At 44.2% G+C, this 17,449-nt stretch overlaps 1 protein-coding gene across 1 annotated transcript in view; it reads right to left on the bottom strand.

Moving 5' to 3' along the window:
* The window catches only part of ACBD3 (acyl-CoA binding domain containing 3), a 42,092-nt gene extending 25,318 nt beyond the window's left edge, over nucleotides 1–16,774 (bottom strand). The window contains exon 1 of the mRNA XM_001140648.6: nucleotides 16,422–16,774. Coding sequence (XP_001140648.1) covers nucleotides 16,422–16,707 — 286 coding nt within the window. The 5' untranslated portion in view covers nucleotides 16,708–16,774. The remainder of the gene's footprint in view (nucleotides 1–16,421) is intronic.
* Between the last annotated feature and the right edge of the window lie 675 nt (nucleotides 16,775–17,449).

Here is a 17,449-nt window from a genome sequence, read left to right as displayed (position 1 = left end):
GAAACAGAGCGAGATTCCATCTCAAAAAAAAAAAGACATTAACCTGTGTCATTTTATCTTGAGCCTATAAAAGAACATATGCTGCCAATGATTCAAGAAAAAAAGATGTGGTGGGCCTGAGACTGAGAGTGCATTTTTCCTTTCCTTTTTTTTTTTGAGACGGAGTCTCACTCTGTCACCCAGGCTGGAGTGCAGTGGCATGATCTCGGTTCACTGCAAGCTCCGCCTCCTGGGTTCACGCCATTCTCCTGCCTCAGCCTCCCGAGTAGCTGGGACTGCAGGTGCCCGCCACCACACCCAGCTAATTTTTTGTATTTTTTTTTTTTTTTTTTTTTTTTAGTAGAGACGGGGTTTCACCATGTTACCCAGGACGGTCTCGATCTCCTGACCTCGTGATCTGCCCACCTGGGCCTCCCAAAGTGCTGAGATTACAGACGTGAGCCACCGTGCCTGGCCTTTCTTTTTTTAAGAATAAATTCAATTAAGTAGTTTTATCTAAATAAATGTCAGTAAAGATAAAATCACATGGAAACTATTCACCTGAAGACAACTTTTCTGATTAGTCATGCAAAATAGCAATTTCGAACATACACACACACAAAATTTTTTTTTGCTGCAGGAAGATGATTTGAACTAATAGATGGGGCAAGTGGATATGAAAAAAATTTTTTGAAATCCCTGACTATTGCTATAAAGTTATCTGTAAAATACTGCTATTTGGGTTTTCTACTAATGGAGGGAGGGTTCATTTCCTACCAGATGATACGTTTGCTTCTTTTTGAGACAGGTTCTCACTCTGTCACCCAGGCTGGAGGGCAGTGGCACGATCACAGCTCACTGCAGCCTTGAACTCCTGGGCTCAAGGGATTCTCCCACCTCAGCCTCCTGAGTAGCTGGAACTACTGGTGAGTGCCACTATGCCCAGTTAATTTTTGTGTTTTTGTAGACAGAGGGTTTTGCCATGTTACCCAGGTTGGTCTCGAGCTCCTGGCTTCAAGTAATCAATCGCCCTAGGCTTCCAAAGTGCTGGGATTATAGACATGAGCCACCATGCCTGGCCAACTTGTTTCTTTATTCAAGCATTTGATAATGTGAACTAGGTGCAGGGGCTTTGAGGGATGGTAAGTAAACAAATTTTTTTTTTTTTTCTCTGAGACAGAGTCTCGCTCTGTCACCCAGGCTGGAGTGTGGTGGCACAATCTCGGCTCACTGCAACCTCCATCTCCCTGGTTCAAGGGATTCTCCTGCCTCAGCCTCCCAAGTAGCTGGAATTACAGGCATGCACCACCACGCCTGGCTACTTTTTGTACTTTTTAGTAGGGACGAGGTTTCACCACGTTGGCCAGGCTGGTCTCGAACTCCTGATCTCAGGTGATCCACCCGCCTTGGCCTCCCAAAATGCTGGGATTACAGGTGTGAGCCACTGTGCCTGGTTGAGTTTCAGTACTTTTGGATGTTATTTTAACGTCTGCCCTTTTTACACCTGACAGAATTAAAAATACAGTGCAAACTTAAAAAGTATATTTATTTATTTATTATTTTGAGATGGAGTCTTGCTCTGTTACCCACGATGGAGCACAGTGGCGTGATCTTGGCTCACTGCAACTTCTGCCTCCCGGGCTCAAGCGATTCTCGTGCCTCAGCCTCCTGAGTAGCTGGGACTACAGGTGTGCGCCACCGTGCCTGGCTAATTTTTGTATTTTTCATAGAGACGGGGTTTCACCATGTTGGGTTGGCCAGGCTGGTCCTGAACTCCTGACCTCAGGTGATCTGCCCGCCTCAGCTTCCCAAAATGCTGGGATTACAGACGTGAGCCACCGTGCCTGGCCAATAAATGTGTTTTTAAAAAGAGGAATATGTGGCCACACACGGTGGCTCATGCCTGTAATCCCGGCACTTTGGGAGGCTGGGGTGGGTGGATCACCTGAGGTCAGGAGTTTGAGATCAGCCTGACTAACATGAGAAACCCCGTCTCTAATGAAAATACAAAAATTAGCCAGGCATGCTGGCGCACACCTATAATCCCAGCTACTTGGGACGCTAAAGCAGGAGAGTTGCTTGAACCTGGGAGGCGAAGGTTGCAGTGAGCCGAGATCGTGCCACTGTACTCCAGCCTGGGAAACAAGAGCAAAACTCCATCTCAAAAAAAAAAAAAAAAAAAAAAGAGGAATACGTTTTCAGTGCTAGTCCTGGTCAGGCAAACAGATTCGCTGACCTCTGTGAACTTCAGTGCTTAAGCCTACATTTTTGTTCACAGGCCCTCATCAAAAAACACGCCCAGCAAATCTCACAAAAGAAATTGACTTTATGGGTCAACTACTATGAGAATGAACAAAACAGTATATCCATTCTTGTGAACTGTCCTTGCATTCCCATTTACTCTTTTATGCACTTACTAGTTTTAAGAATTGCTCTATCGCCAGCTGCAGTGGCATGCACCTGTAGTCCTACCTACTTGGGAGGCTGAGACAGGAAGATCATTTGAATCCACAAGTTAGAATCTAGCCTGGGCAATCCATTAAGATTCTGACTCTGAAGAAAATAAAAATAATTGCTCTATAATCCTTTCTTTAAATCTTACTACTGAATCTCCAAATTAATAATTTTTCTAGATGAGAGCCAAATTTGTCTCAAAAAAAAATCAAGAAAACAAACAGCCAGGTGCAGTGGCTCACACCTGTAATCCCAACACTTCGGGAGGCTGAAGGGGGAGGATCACTTGAGTCCAGGAGTTTGAGACCAGCCTGGGCAACACTGCAAGACCCCATCTCTACAAAAAACTAAAAAACAGCTGGGTGTGGTGGCATACAGCTGGGTGTGGTGGCATACAGCTGGGTGTGGCGGCATGCGCCTGAAGTCCAGGCTTCTCTGGAGGCTCAGGATTGCCTGAGCCTGAAGGTCGAGGCTCCAATAGACTGTGAAAGCACCACCGAACTCCAGCCTGGGTGACAGATGAAGACCCTGTCTAAGCAACAAACAAACAAACAAACCCAGCTGGGCCTGGTGGCTCATGCCTATAATCCTGGCACTTTGGAAAGCTAGGGCAGGTGGATTGCTTGAGCCCAGGAGTTTGAGACCAGCCTGCGAAACAAAGTGAAATCCTGTCTCCACACACATACAAAAAACCAAAATTTAGCTGGGCATGGTGGCGTGTACCACAGTCCCAGCTACTAGGGTGGCCAAGAAGAGAGGATCCCTTGATCTTGGGCATTGAGACTGTGGTGAGCCATGATGGTGCCACTGCACTCCAGCCTGAGTGACAGAGTGAGACCCTGTCTCGAAACAAAACTCAAAATGTTAATACTAATAATTATTTTTGAAAGACTGTATTACAAATTAATTTTATTTTATTTATTCATTTTTTATTTCCCCAAATTTTCAGTAAGCATATGTACTTTGTAATCAAACACACATACACATTATCTTTTTTAACACACATTTTTAAAGTCGAAGCAATGTATTTTCAGCCTTTGGGATGAGGTTAAGAGATTATTCTCCCAAGGAATATACAAAACCCAGGAGGCTGTGCTAACCCCAACCACTTTTGGTATAGCACAGTTCACACAATACTGAAGTTCTAAGCTTCAAAAAAAAAAAAAAAAAAAAAAAACACACACACAGAAAAATAAAAATCCTTCACAATCTATATTGCTATGCAGACTATTAGTATTACACAAAAGGTTACAGCTCTCTTACTCTTCAGGTGGCTCCGGTTGACACATCACAAGAGTTTAGTATTTTAAATCAGGTGAGAATAATTTTCTTCTTTTTTTTTCTTTTCTTTTTTTTTTTTTTTTTTTTGAGACAGAGTCTCACTCTGTTGCCCAGGCTGGAGTGCAGTGGGACGATCTCGACTCACTGCAACTTCCACCTCCCAGGTTCAAGTGATTCTCCTGCCTCAGCCTCCCCAGTAGCTGGGATTACAGAAGTGTGCACTACCACACCTAGCTAATTTTTTTATTTTTAGTACAGAAGGGGTTTCACCATGTTGACCAGGCTAGTCTCAAAACTCCTGACATCAGGTAATCCGCCTGCCTCAGAGCCCCGAAGACCTGGGATTACAGTGTGAGCCACCGCACCCGACCAAGAATAATTTTCTTCTAAATTATTTCTGGTACCATAAACGTTAAATGTAGTTAGCAGGAAAATAATAAGTACCACTAACTGCACAAACACAAAAAGCCTTGTAGAAACTCAAAAATCTTTAACCAGGGCCCTATTCCTAAAGGAAAGTTCTATTTCAGTCCTCCCAGAAGGGAACACAAGCATCATCCTCGGCTCTTGCACTCATTAATTATTAATATTACAAAGTTATTTAATTCAATCAATTTTGGAATTCTGCTTTCTATGGCAAACAAAACCAAACACAAATTCTGCTTGGAAAAGAAAACATGCAGATAAACCTCTAATTAAACATGATGGATTGAACACAGACAATTACCTCTGATCCTTAATGAAATCCCACTAAAAGGAATAAGGAAGCCAATTTAGAGAACCCTGGAAAAAGCCAGGTGTGGTGGCTCACGCCTGTAATCCCAGCACTTTGGGAGGCCAGGGCGAGTGGATCACCTGAGGTCAGGAGTTCGAGACCAGCCCTGACCAACATGGTGAAACCCAGTCTCTACTAAAAATGCAAAAATTAGCTGGGAGTGGTGGTGCACGCCCTGGAATCCTAGCTACCTGGGAGGCTGAGGCAGGAGAATCGCCTGAACCCGGGAGGCAGACGTTGCAGTGAGCCAAGATCGTGCCACTGTACTCCAGCCTGGGTGACAGAGCCAGACTCCGTCTCAAAAACAAACAAACAAAAAAAGAATACTGAATGCTAGAAAACAATGAATGGGAAGGTGGGCACAGTGGCTCAGGCCTGTAATCCCAGCACTTTGGGAGGCCAAGGCAGGCGGATCACCTGAGGTCAGGAGTTGGAGACCAGCCTGACCAACATGGTGAAACCCCATCTCTACTAAAAATAAAAAAAAAATTAGCCCGGCATGGTGGCATGCACCTGTAATCCCAGCTACTCAGGAGGCTGAGACAGGAGAATCGCTTGAACCTGGGAGGCGGAGGTTGCAGTGAGCCGAAATTGCCACTGTGCTCCAGCCTGACAAAAGAGTGAGACTCCATCTCAAAAAAAAAAAAAAAAAAAAAAAAAGAAAAAGAAAAAAGAAAGCAATGAATGGAATAATGCCTTCAAAATTCCGGAGGGAAATTATTTCCAATCTAGACTTTTATGCCCAATCAAATAAATCAAAAGTGACAGTAAAACAAACACATTTTTGGAAAGGCATGGTCTCATGCACTCTTTTCACAAGAAGATATTAAGGGGTGTGCATTTCCAAAGTAATGGAATAAATAAAAACAACAACAAAGGAAAATAAGTGATTCAGGGAAAACAAAATCTAACCACAATAGGAAAAGACGAAGGTAATTTCCAGGATGACAGTTGGGCAGCCGACTTAACTAAGTCTTACCACAAACACTGAGACTGATTCAAGAATTTAAGGACATTTAAGATAGATGTCTTTATAAAAAGGTTTGCACAAGAACAAAAATGTAATCAAAGTGTATCATCTGTTTCAGCAATGAATAACATAAAAACAAACAGCAGACAACAATTTAACCACAAAACAAAATTAAGAGTCTGAGAAGAGGAAAGGAGAAAGAGAGATACAGACATACATTAGAATTTTTTTTTTTTTAAATTAAAGCAGCAGTAGGAAAATGGAAGCAAATACCAGAAGAAACAGTTAAAATAATGGAAAGCAGCTGCCTCTGGGGAGAGGGCCTAGGAAATGGGAAAAACACCAGAAAACAGGATGACTATTATTCATTATAAATGTTGTAGTCCAATTTCACCTTTTCAATTGCTCTGGTTTCCATTTTTAATAAAAAGGTAAAACGAATAAACTCATGCACAATTTCAGTAATCAGTTCATAAGCTACTATGACACAAGTGGTGGGCAGAATAATGGCTCCTCAAAGATGTTTAACTTCTGGAACCTGTGAATATGTTAGGTTACTTGCAAAGGCAGAATTAAGGTTGCAGTTGGCCTTTTCCTGAACTACTCATGTGGGCCCAATGTAATCATAAGGGTCCTTATAAATGGAAGGGGAGAAAGAAGAGTCAGAGATCTGAAGAGGCTATGGTGGCTCTGAAGATGGAGGAAGGGGCATAAACAAAAGCTTGCGGCTGGGCGTGGTGGCTCACGCCTGTAATCCCAACACTTTGGGAAGCCGAGGCAGGTGGATCATGATGTCAGGAGTTCAAGACCAGCCTGGCCAACATGGTGAAGCCCTGTTTCTACTAAAAATACACAAATTAGCTGGGCATGGTGCACGTGCCTGTATTCCCAGCTATTCGGGGGGCTGAGGCTGGAGAACTGCTTGAACCGGGACCAGGAGGCAGAGGTTGCAGTGACTCAAGATCGCACCACTGCACTCCAGCCTGGGCTACAGAGCGAGACTCCGTCTCAAAAAAAAAAAAAAGCTTTCAGGTGCTCTCCAGAAGAAACAAAGCCCTGCTGACACCTTGATTTTACCCCAACAGGACCTATCTCTAACCTACAGAACGTTAAGAGTGTGTGTGTGGTTTTTGTTTGCTTTGCTTGTGGTCATATTTATTACTACAATTTTTTACACCTTCTTTAACAATAGTTGTGATCCTGGTGGTCTTTGGCAAGAGGGCACTCAGAAAAGCACGACTTAACTTTTGGTATTATGAGTGAATGAGAAATTATTATCATAAAAACTATGACTATTTGAATATGAAAAGTAAAATATACATGAAGAAAAAAATGCCTCAACTTTTGTGAACTCACAATGTCAAATAATCAGCAAAATTATAAGGCTAATTATAAAGTTTATCTGATCCATGACTGTCAATGAGATATTTTAATATTTCTTCTCAGTAAATTTAAAAAAACAGTATTTGTTAGTAGATAAATTGTTAGAATTTATTAACTGCTTTCGAAGAAACATGTCCAGCAACTTTGAGGAAAAAATGTGCACATTATTTTTAATCACATACAATCAAACATAATTGGTAATGTACCGAAGATTACATTCAGCCGTGAGTAACAGGAAACACCCACAATATTCCTGATATGAGGAAAGTGCTTATTCTCACATCAAAGTACTGGGTGAAACCAGTCACTGCACAATGCGGCAGAGGAACAAATTCCCATGTAGCTGTTTTTTTTTTTTTTTTTTTTAGACGGAGTCTTGCTTTTGTCGCTTGAACCGAGACGGGTTCAAGTGGTCCCAGTTGATGCTGGAGTGCAGTGGTGTGATCTCAGCTCACTGCAAGCTCCACCTCCCAGGTTTACGCCATTCTCCTGCCTCAGCCTCCCAAGTAGCTGGGACTACAGGTGGCCACCACCACTCCTGGCTTTTTTTTTTTTTTTTAAGTAGAGACGGGTTTCACCGCATTAGCCAGGATGGTCTCCATCTCCTGAACTCGTAGATCCGCCTGCCTCAGCCTCCCAGAGTGCTGGGATTACAGGTATGAGCCACCGTGCCCAGCCCCACATAGCTGTTTTTGACAGTACCATTGTAGCTGTCATCTTGAATCAGGAACAGTCAATACCCGTATGAACAGAGGAGTTTACTATACAAATCAGATCTTCTATCAATTTAATCCATAGACTAGGGGAGTCAGATCATCAGAGGATATTCCCAACCATGAGAGTCTGAACAGGTTGTCCGGTACACGTTAGGGCTTGCAGGAAAATCTAAAGTGCAGATGGATTTTTAGTATGAGTTGTTTTGAGCCACTATTTTTTTTTTTTTTTTTTTAGACAGGGTCTTGCTCTGTAGCCCAGGCTGGAGTGCAGTGGCACGATCTCACTCACTGCAACCTCTGCCTCCCAGGTTCATGTGATTCTCCCACCTCAGCCTCCTGAGTAGCTGGGGCTACAGGTACAAGCCACCAAGCCTGGCTAATTTTTGTGGGTTTTTTTTGCAGAGATGGAGTTTTCCCATATTGCGCAGGCTGGTCTGGAACTCCTGAGCTCAGTGATCCACCTGCCTCAACCTCCCAAAGTGCTGGGATTACAGACGTGAGCCACTACACCCAGCCCAAGCCAATAAATTTGTGGTAATTTGTTACAAGAGCAATAGGAAACTAACATGATACACAAAACACATTTTTCAGGCAATTAAAAACAGATAATGGGATCTACATTATGTTCTTACTAAACTCACAAGTATTTAACTTTACAGTTCAAATAGGACAGCATAATTTGATACCAAATCCAAAGCTCTGAAAGATTACAATTAAGTCCCTCCCACCTGAAATTAAGTATACAAAAGACTATTAGGGGCCGGGCGCAGTGGCTCACACCTGTAATCCCAGCACTTTGGGAGGCCAAGGTGGGCGGATCATCAGGTCAGGAGTTCGAGACCATCCTGGCTAACATGGTAAAACCCCGTCTCTACTAAAAGTACAAAAAAAAAAAAATTAGCCGGGCATGGTGGCGGGCGCCTGTAGTCCCAGCTACTCGGGAGGCTGAGGCAGGAGAATGGCGTGAACCCGGGAGGCGGAGCTTGCAGTGAGCCGAGATTGCGCCACTGCACTCCATCCTGGGCGACAGAGCAAGACTCCGTCTCAAAAAAAAAAAAAAAAAAAGACTATTAGGCTCACACCTCAATTGCTATTTTATAGGAGAAATCATATTTTTTCTCTTCTCTCTGGAGGCAAAGGAAAGTACCAAATTATTTCAATGTCCCTTCTAGCCTTCATTTAATGAAAGAAGGCCATAAAATCTACGGCGTGGAAAGGATGTTAAAGATAGGTGATTGAACTGCAAACTAAATCTCAAATCCTCTCTACAATATCCACCCAGCAATTGCTAACCTATGCTTGAATACTTCCTGGTGATAAGAACTCACTGTCCCAAAGCAGTCTAATCCATCTTTGAATAGCTGTGATTCTTAGCTCTTTATTCTGAGGTGGTATCTCTCAACTCCATCCACAGGGTTTATTTCCTGTCCTCAGCATTAACTAAAACACATCTAACTAATTAGACCTCAAGAAAGTCACAAAATATGTATTGTGTTTGCCCTGAGTTCTCTATTCTCTTGGCTACACATTCCCAGCTTAGTCAATCATACTTCAAATTTAAATTTAATTCCCAGCTCTGCTATTAAGTATATAACATGGACAAGTTATTTAATCTTTTGAAATCTGTTTTGTTATCAATAAAATAAATACTGCTCCTTAGGGTTCATATGAGTGTTAGAAATGTGTCCCAAAATCTTCGTATAGTGCCTGCATAGAGCAGACACTGACTAAACAGCAGCCATTATGATAATAATGGCAGGGATTTGAATTCCCACTAGGTACAAGTTGCTCTCTTCTGAATGAGCTCCATTTTGTTTTTAACCCTAAAGGATGATGCCTCAAACAAGCAGTATCCATGGCTTGTTTGAGGTGTACTCCTTGGTGCAGAGGAGAGCAGGACTATCTCTCTCTTTCCCTCATCCTAGTTACCATATTTCCACCAAAGCAGCTTAAGATCAAATCTGTTTTATTTCATGGCCACATCACACTGTTGCCTCACAGAGAATACACTTTGATTAAAATCCATCTTTTAGAAATATTGAAACTGGGCCAGGCGTGGTGGTTCACGCCTGTAATCCCAGTACTTTGAGAGGCCGGGTGGGCGGATCACCTGATGTTGGGAGTTTGGGACCAGCCTGACCCAACATGGAGAAACCCCATCTCTACTAAAAATACAAAAATTAGCCGGGTGTGGTGGTGCACGCCTGTAATCCCAGCTACTTGGGAGGCTGAGGCAGGAGAATCGCTTGAACCCAGGAGGCGGAGGTTGCAGTGAGCTGAGATCGCACCACTGCACCCTAGCCTGGGCACCAAGAGTGAAACTCCATCTCCAAAAAAAAAACCAAATATTAAAACTGAAAAACCAACTGGGTGCAGCAGCTCACGCCTGTAATCCCAGCACTTTGGGAGGCCGAGGTGGGTGGATCACAAGGTCAGGAGTTCAAGACCAGCCTAGCCAACATAGTGAAACCCTGTCTCTACTAAAAATACAAAGATTAGCTGGGTGGGGTGGCACGTGCCTGTAGTCCCAGCTACTCGGGAGGCTGAGGCAAGAGAATCGTCTGAACCTAGGAGGCGGAGGTTGCAGTAAGCCAAGACTGGGCCATTCCACTCCAGCCTGGGCAACAGAGCAGGACTCTGTCTCCAAAAAAAGAAAAAAGGATAAAACAATGCAGTATTCCTAAATCAATGAGTAGGAAACACTCTGGGAATTGCCTAGCATATACTAACTGCTTAGTAAAAGTTTTAAGACTTCCCCTCCATTAACTCAAAACATCCATAATCAATTCTCAGAAGTACCTCCTTTTCAACAACATAAGCAGCCACAAAAATACCAATAGCCAGGCATTCTGCTAAGAGTTTATATATATAATTTCTTATAATTCCTAAAACAACCCTTTGAGTACAGGAAAGCACAAAAAGTTAACAAAATTAAGTGGCAGAGCAAGGAAAACACACCCTAAAGAGTGTTGACTCCAGAGCTTACCTTTCTAAATACTGATTCACAGTAGCTCTTGTGTTAGTTAACTGATAAAACATCTGCTCCTGGGCATTGGCTACACTGTCCACTTTGTGAAAACTCATCAAGCTACACACTTAGTATTTGTGTACTTTAGTGCACTGCATGTGTGATAAAGGGAAGCCTCGGGAAAATGTTAAAATCACTTACATTAAAAACATATACACACTGGGCACAGTGGCTCACGCCTGTAATTCTAGCACTTTGGGAGGCCAAGGCAGGTGGATTACCTGAGGTCAGGAGCTCGAGACCAGCCTAACATGGTGAAACCCTGTCTGTACTAAAAATACAAAAATTAGCTGGGCGTAGTGGCATGTGCCTGTAATCCCAGCTACTTGGGAGGCTGAGGCAGGAGAATTGCTTGAACCCAGGAGGCGGAGGTTGCAGTGAGCTGAGATCGCGCCATTGCACTCCAGCCTGGGTGACAGAATGAGACTCCATCTCAAAAAAAAAAAAAAAAAAAAAAAACAATGACAACAACAACACATACACATTCCTGAATCCAGTCAAAGGAAAGTTTTGGTTCAGCTCAAATTTAACATGAACTTGGTGGCTATAATTGTTTTTCTGTCTTACATCTGTCTCTCTTAGGTCTATATATCCTCCTACAGTATTACATACTTATGTCTAAAGGTAAAGATAATAAAAGGGAAAAAGAACTCTAATAGATGTTCCATAGTAACAAACTTGAAATTATCTGAGGATAGACCACTGAAGTCCAGGAGGCACACTAATTATATATGTTTCTAATGAATAAATTACAGCTGTACAGTATTTTAAAACATTAAGGAAGCCATTTATAAATGCTCTTGTAGTTGCCTATGTTTAAAGAAGACAAGAGGAAATGGAACCATTTCAGTTGTCCATTTGCTTGCTATCATTAATATAACTCTCCCAACATATAATACTCTGCTATCAGTAACATAATTGGGTATAATCAATAGCAATGCTAGTAGAACTATTCCATAAAGAAAATGAGTCCAAGACTTACCTTCCAAATAACTGAGGGGCCTGAGGCAGGATCCTTAACTCAGAAATGGGATTAATACCCTTACAGAAGGCCTCTTGGAGGATTAAACAAAATAATGTACATACAGTTTTTGGCATAGTACCTGAGATTTAGTAAACATCTACTCAATAACTATTGACAATTATTACTCTGAAATTTTAAATTGATGTAAACAATCTACCAGCTTAATGTAATACAGTAATAAAGTATTAGAGAAGGAAAAGTCCACCCCAAAGAACTCTAAAAACCAAAATACAATTCCCCAGGTCAACTCCATCCAAGAAGTATAAAGGCCATAATAAAATGAACCCACTGGATTCCTGTGGGTCCTTAACCCATGGAGATAAGAAAACCTAGCTTAACATTGCTAAAATAGAACTGGGCAACTCTGGCCGGGCGTGGTAGCTCATGCCTGTAATCCCAGCACTTTGAGAGGCCAAGGCGGGTGAATCGCTTGAGCTCAGGAGCTAAAGACCAGCTGGGCAACAAAGCGAGACCTCTGTCTCTACAAAAATACAAAAATTAGACGGGCATGGTGACTCGTGCCTGTGGTCCCAGTCACACAGGAGGATGAGGTGGGAGGATGGCTTGAGCCTGGGAGGCATAGGCTGCAGTGAGCCAAGATCGCACTACTGCCCTCTAGCCTGCATAACAAAACCAGACTGTCAAAAAAAAAAAAAAAAAAAAATTGAGCAACTTTGTTCCTCCCTTTAAAAACCTCCAGTGGTTCCTCATCTTCTAATTTACTGACAAAAAGGCCGAACTATTAATACTTACATGGCCAGGCGCGGTGGTTCACGCCTGTAATCCCAGCGCTTTGGAAGGCCGAGGCGGGGAGATCATTTGGGGTCAGTCCAAGACCAGACTGGCCAACATGGTGAAACCCCATCTCTATTAATAATACAAAAATTAGCTGGGTGTGGTGGCACAAGCCTGTAAGCTCAGCTACTCACGAGGCTGAGGCAGGAGAATCACATGAACCCAGGAGGCAGAGGTTGCAGGGAGCGGAGATCATGCCACTGCATTCCAGCCTGGGTGACAGAGCAAGACTCCGTCTCAGAAAAAAAAAAATGACAATGGCATGCAAGTCCTTCCAAGAATTGAACTCAGTTACCTTCCCAGGTCTCTCCATCAAACTGCTTTCTATTTTCCATTTTGCAAACACACATGCTTTGACTTCTCATGGCTTTCATGGCTCTTGGCCTTCCCCCCTCTGGAATGGCATCTGCTCCCTCAGTCCTCCACACTGTATTGCAGTTGTCACTGGGTCCTTAACTCCTCTTTTGGACTCTAAGCAAAAGATAACGTACTATTCATTTATAGTTGTAACCTAATATAAAACTATCCATACTGAAAAGTCAATAATGTCTGAAATTTAGATGGTAAAATGCTAACTTACATTTACCCACATCTTCATCTATTTTACTTTTACTGTCATAAAAAATTAAGAATAGTTGACATAATTGATTCAGTCACTGGCCTATTACCACCCTGACAAGGATGGAATAAGAAATAGGGCTTGTCATTTCCAACCCAAGCTATTTGCAATGGAAAAATATATCCATGCTTTCAAGATTCGTATTTATTCCACAGTGGAAGAGAAAATGTAATGTTCTTTCCTTTATTTATTTATTTTTTTGAGATGGAGTCTTGCTCTGTTGCCCAGGCTGGAGGGCAGGGACGAAATCTTGGCTCACTGCAAGCTCCGCCTTGAGGGTTCAAGTGATTCTCCTGCCTCAGCCTCCCAAGTAGCTGGGACTATAGGCGCCTGCCACCGCGCCCGGCTAATTTTTTTATTTTTAGTACAGATGAGGTTTCACGGTGTTAGCCAGGGTGGTCTCGATCTCCTGACCTTGTGATCCACCCGCCTCGGCCTCCCAAAGTGCTGGGATTACAGGCAAAAGCTACCACACCCAGCCGAAAATGTAATGTTATTTCTAATTCTCGTGAGATACTGGTATAAAACCATAGAATAGCGATTGAAAGTCCCAGCAAGACTGACAAAACACCAAGTGTTCCACCAGAAAAATCCACACATTAAAACAAAGGTGCCGGGCACGGTGGCTCACGCCTGTAATCCCAACACTTTGGGAGGCCAAGGCGGGCAGATTACCTGAGGTCGGCAGTTCGAGACCAGCATGGAGAAACCCCGTCTCTACTAGAAATACAAAATTAGCTGGGCGTGGTGGCACATGCCTGTAATCTCAGCTACTCGGGAGGCAGAGGCAGGAGAATCACTTGAACCCTCGAGGCAGAGGTTGCAGTGAGCTGAGATCGCACCATTGCACTCTAGCCTGAGCAACAAGAATCAAACTCTGCCAAAAAAAAAAAAAAAAAAAAAAAAACCAGGCTGGGCACAGTGGCTCACACCTGTAATCCCAGCACTTTGGGAGGCTGACGCAGGAGGATCACGAGGTCAGGAGATCGAGACCATCCTGGCTAACACGGTGAAACCTCATCTCTACGAAAAATACAAAAAATTAGCCGGGCGTGGTGGTGGGCACCTGTAGTCCCAGCTACTCGGGAGGCTGAGGCAGGAGAATGGCGTGAATCCGGGAGGTGGAGCTTGCAGTGAGCCCCGAGATGGCACCACTGCACTCCAGCCTGGGCGACAGAGTGAGTCTCTATCTCAAAAACAAAAAACAAAACAAAGGCAGCATTACTTGGCTCACTCCACATTCCATAATTCTTCTGACTGCTTTTACATCCTTCCCTTTCGTCAGTTAGTGTCTCATATACTAACAGTCTCCAATGATACATGCAGAAAGGTAGCTTTTAATCGCTACACAGCTATTTCTCCTTTTTAGTACCTGGATATTGCTTTGAGAACTTCATTTAGGAAGTGAGTGAACCACACCTATCAGTGTAGCTTTATTCTCTAAGGTGACTAACACCTAGGCCCCATGTTATAAGTTTCCCCAGGATTCCTACCACTCAAGACACATGTTAAAATAATCTGTTAGGTTAAGACCACTGAATCTTAAATCTGAGACACCATATTTTATCGAATCCAGCTCCCTTTATACATATGAAACTGATTCTGGAAAAGTTAATTGTCTAGTTTACAAGGTAACTAGAATCCAGAGCTTCCTGACTCTCCAAACAATGCTAAGTATACTACACGTTACAGTGTTTTAATCTTTTTCTTTGTTTTGAGACAGAATTTCACTTTGTCGCCCAGGATGGAGTGCAGTGGCATGATTTCGGCTCACTGCAACCTCAACCTCTGCCTCCCATATTGAAGCGATTCTTTTTTTTTTTTTAGACGGAGTTTTGCTCTTGTCGCCCAGGCTGGAGTACAATGGTGCCATCTTGGCTCACTGCAACCTCCGCCTCCCGGGTTCAAGTGATTCTCCTGCCTCAGCCTCCCTCAGTCCTGCAACAGAGCAGGACTCCAGCTCAAAAAAAAAAAAAAAAAAGGAATTAGTTCATTTCTACTCTTACTCTCTGCTACAATATACTTTACTGAAAAATAAGTTCCAAGAATAAAAATTTAAGATGGAATGTAGCTATATGAATTGTACAGAAACCACCTGATTTTTATCAAGTGGTAATATATCATCACTACAGCAAACTCTAAATTCAAGCCGGTGATCTAAAAGTCAAATGATCCAAAACCCATTAGCCATTACCAATTCCCCAAGCTAGTTAGTACACAGAGGGCTCAACTCATTGTGCAATGACCACGGATATGTCATTGAATGTGAAATGATCAAATGTTCTGGAAAATTTATAAAACTTTCACTAGTTTGCACAATTAAAGTTATTTTGAGAGAAAACAACTTCCGTGTGTATCATTACATTGAACTACTCAACTTTGGCTAGTAAAATATGTACTCCAAAAGGTACTCCCTCTGGGGAAAGTGTCATAAATATGCTGTTCTGGAATGTACGTGGAACCTAGCAACCACTTTTAAAGTTGCATTTGCTGATGTCCCTCCCTGTCCATTCGCCCTACAAGACTAAGTATCTTTAAGAATCAAACTAACGGGCTTTCATCAGTTTTTCCCACTGACAAAAATCATGTGATTGGTCTCTCCACCATTTGACTAAGTGAATCACCCAATTAAAAAAAAAAATCCGCACACTACAATCTTGCTCTAAGACAAGAGACATTTAACAATTAATTATGCGAAAAGCACAGAAGGTACTGTTAGGCCTTACTCTGAGAATTCACTCTTGCACATTGCTTACAATGTAAAATTTTAACCACCTAGAAGTTACTAGAACATAGTGGACATCTCTCCTCAAGAGTTTGACAAGCCGGAGAGGATGATGAGCTTAACACTTTACTTCCTCCTCTCTGCCACATCAATCTGCCAGGGGATCAAGTCCTGTTCCAGTTTATGGTTCCCAAGAATGGCTGGAAAAGCTATGTATGGAACCTCTTGACAGATTTCTTCCACTAAGGGTAAAAATCGGCGGGTTCTGATGTGACAAGCCATGGGAAATAGGAAAAGAAAAGCGTCAGTTAAAAAAATAATAATAATAAAAGGCAATCCAAGAATGGGATCCTTTGGAAGAAAGTGGGCTCATTCTTCCACCTGGGCTCCTGGAAATCCCAGAAGCTAAATCAGGTAAAATGTCCCGGTAACCTCTGGGAGGCGGGACATGACTGCTAAACCAAGGTTGCAGGCCCGTCAGGGGTGTGACCTAGTGGCCAAGCGGGTAGTGACAAACTTCGGGTACCCCCAAGGAGGGAACCCCGCTTGAGTCACCACAGCCCAGTATGAGTGGGTGAGGGCAAGTCTGGTCCAGTCACCCTGGGGACCACAGCCCACGCCGGGCTCCCGGGGCCGGGCAGAAGCGGCGGGGGTGGGGCTGGCCCGGCTCACCTTTGAAGAAGCGCAGTGCCAGGCCGTACAACTCCTCCAGGCCGAAACCCCAGCGCTGCTCCAGCCGCCGCGCCTCCTCTGCCGCGCCCCCAGCCGCCGCCTCCCCGGGCTCGGGCTGCTCCCCTGAGGCGCCCGGGCCGCGACCGGATCCAGGTGGCGAGGGCGGTGGCAGCGGTGGCAGCAGCAGCGGGGCGCCCTCCGCCCCAGGCCGCTCCTCCGGGTCCGGGCTGAGCGTGAGGCCGTCGACGGACACCTCCAGTCGCTCTGCGTTCAGCACCGCCGCCATCTCCGGCTGCTGCACCTCCTCAGCGGGGACAGACGGCGGCCACGTATCGACTTCCTGCTGACCTCTGACCTCCGCTTACCGACACCGGAACTTCCGCTGCTGAGGAGGCTGGAGGGCTCCGGGAGAGGGGCTGAGGCCTGGTGCCCCACCCCCTCCGGAATCGTCAGTTGCCCTGGCTCAGCGACCACCCTTCAGGCTCCCCAACTCCCGTTGGTCCCGAACTCCCCTCCCCCCCACCCCATCCTTTCGGATCCCAGTTGCTCCAGGTGGGCGGGTGCTACCACCCCCACCGCTCGGTTCGGTGCTGCGGCTGTCAGTGCCCAGCAGGGGCGGGGTCAGTGGAGCCCCGCGCGGGGGTCGGAGTAGGGAGGATTGACGAGGTCGGCCAGCACCCAACCCTCCAGGTCAGAGGCCCTTCACATTTGCAGGGGCCTGCGTGGTTGGCAGAGCTCTTTTGCCCACCACCATCTCGTTTGGCCTTCACAGCAACTCTAAGGAAATGCAGGGCAAATTCCCAATTTTTTTAAAAGGGGAAACTGAGACTGCAGAGAAATTCAGTGACTTTGAGGTTGCAGACGGGGCTAATCCTGGTTTTGCAGGAAGCGCAGCTCATACAATTTGTGGGGACCCTCATTAGGAAGGAGTACGAAAAGTTACGCGCAGAAGGGTAGGAAAGTGAATGTATATTTAGAAAGAGAAAGAAAAAACAAATGATATTTTAAAAGTTAATAAAACCCACAAA

Source organism: Pan troglodytes, chromosome 1 (assembly GCF_028858775.2).
Source record: "Pan troglodytes isolate AG18354 chromosome 1, NHGRI_mPanTro3-v2.0_pri, whole genome shotgun sequence".
NCBI lineage: Eukaryota > Metazoa > Chordata > Mammalia > Primates > Hominidae > Pan > Pan troglodytes.
Note: the sequence above shows the minus strand (reverse complement) of the source record. Positions and strands in the feature narration are given on the sequence as shown.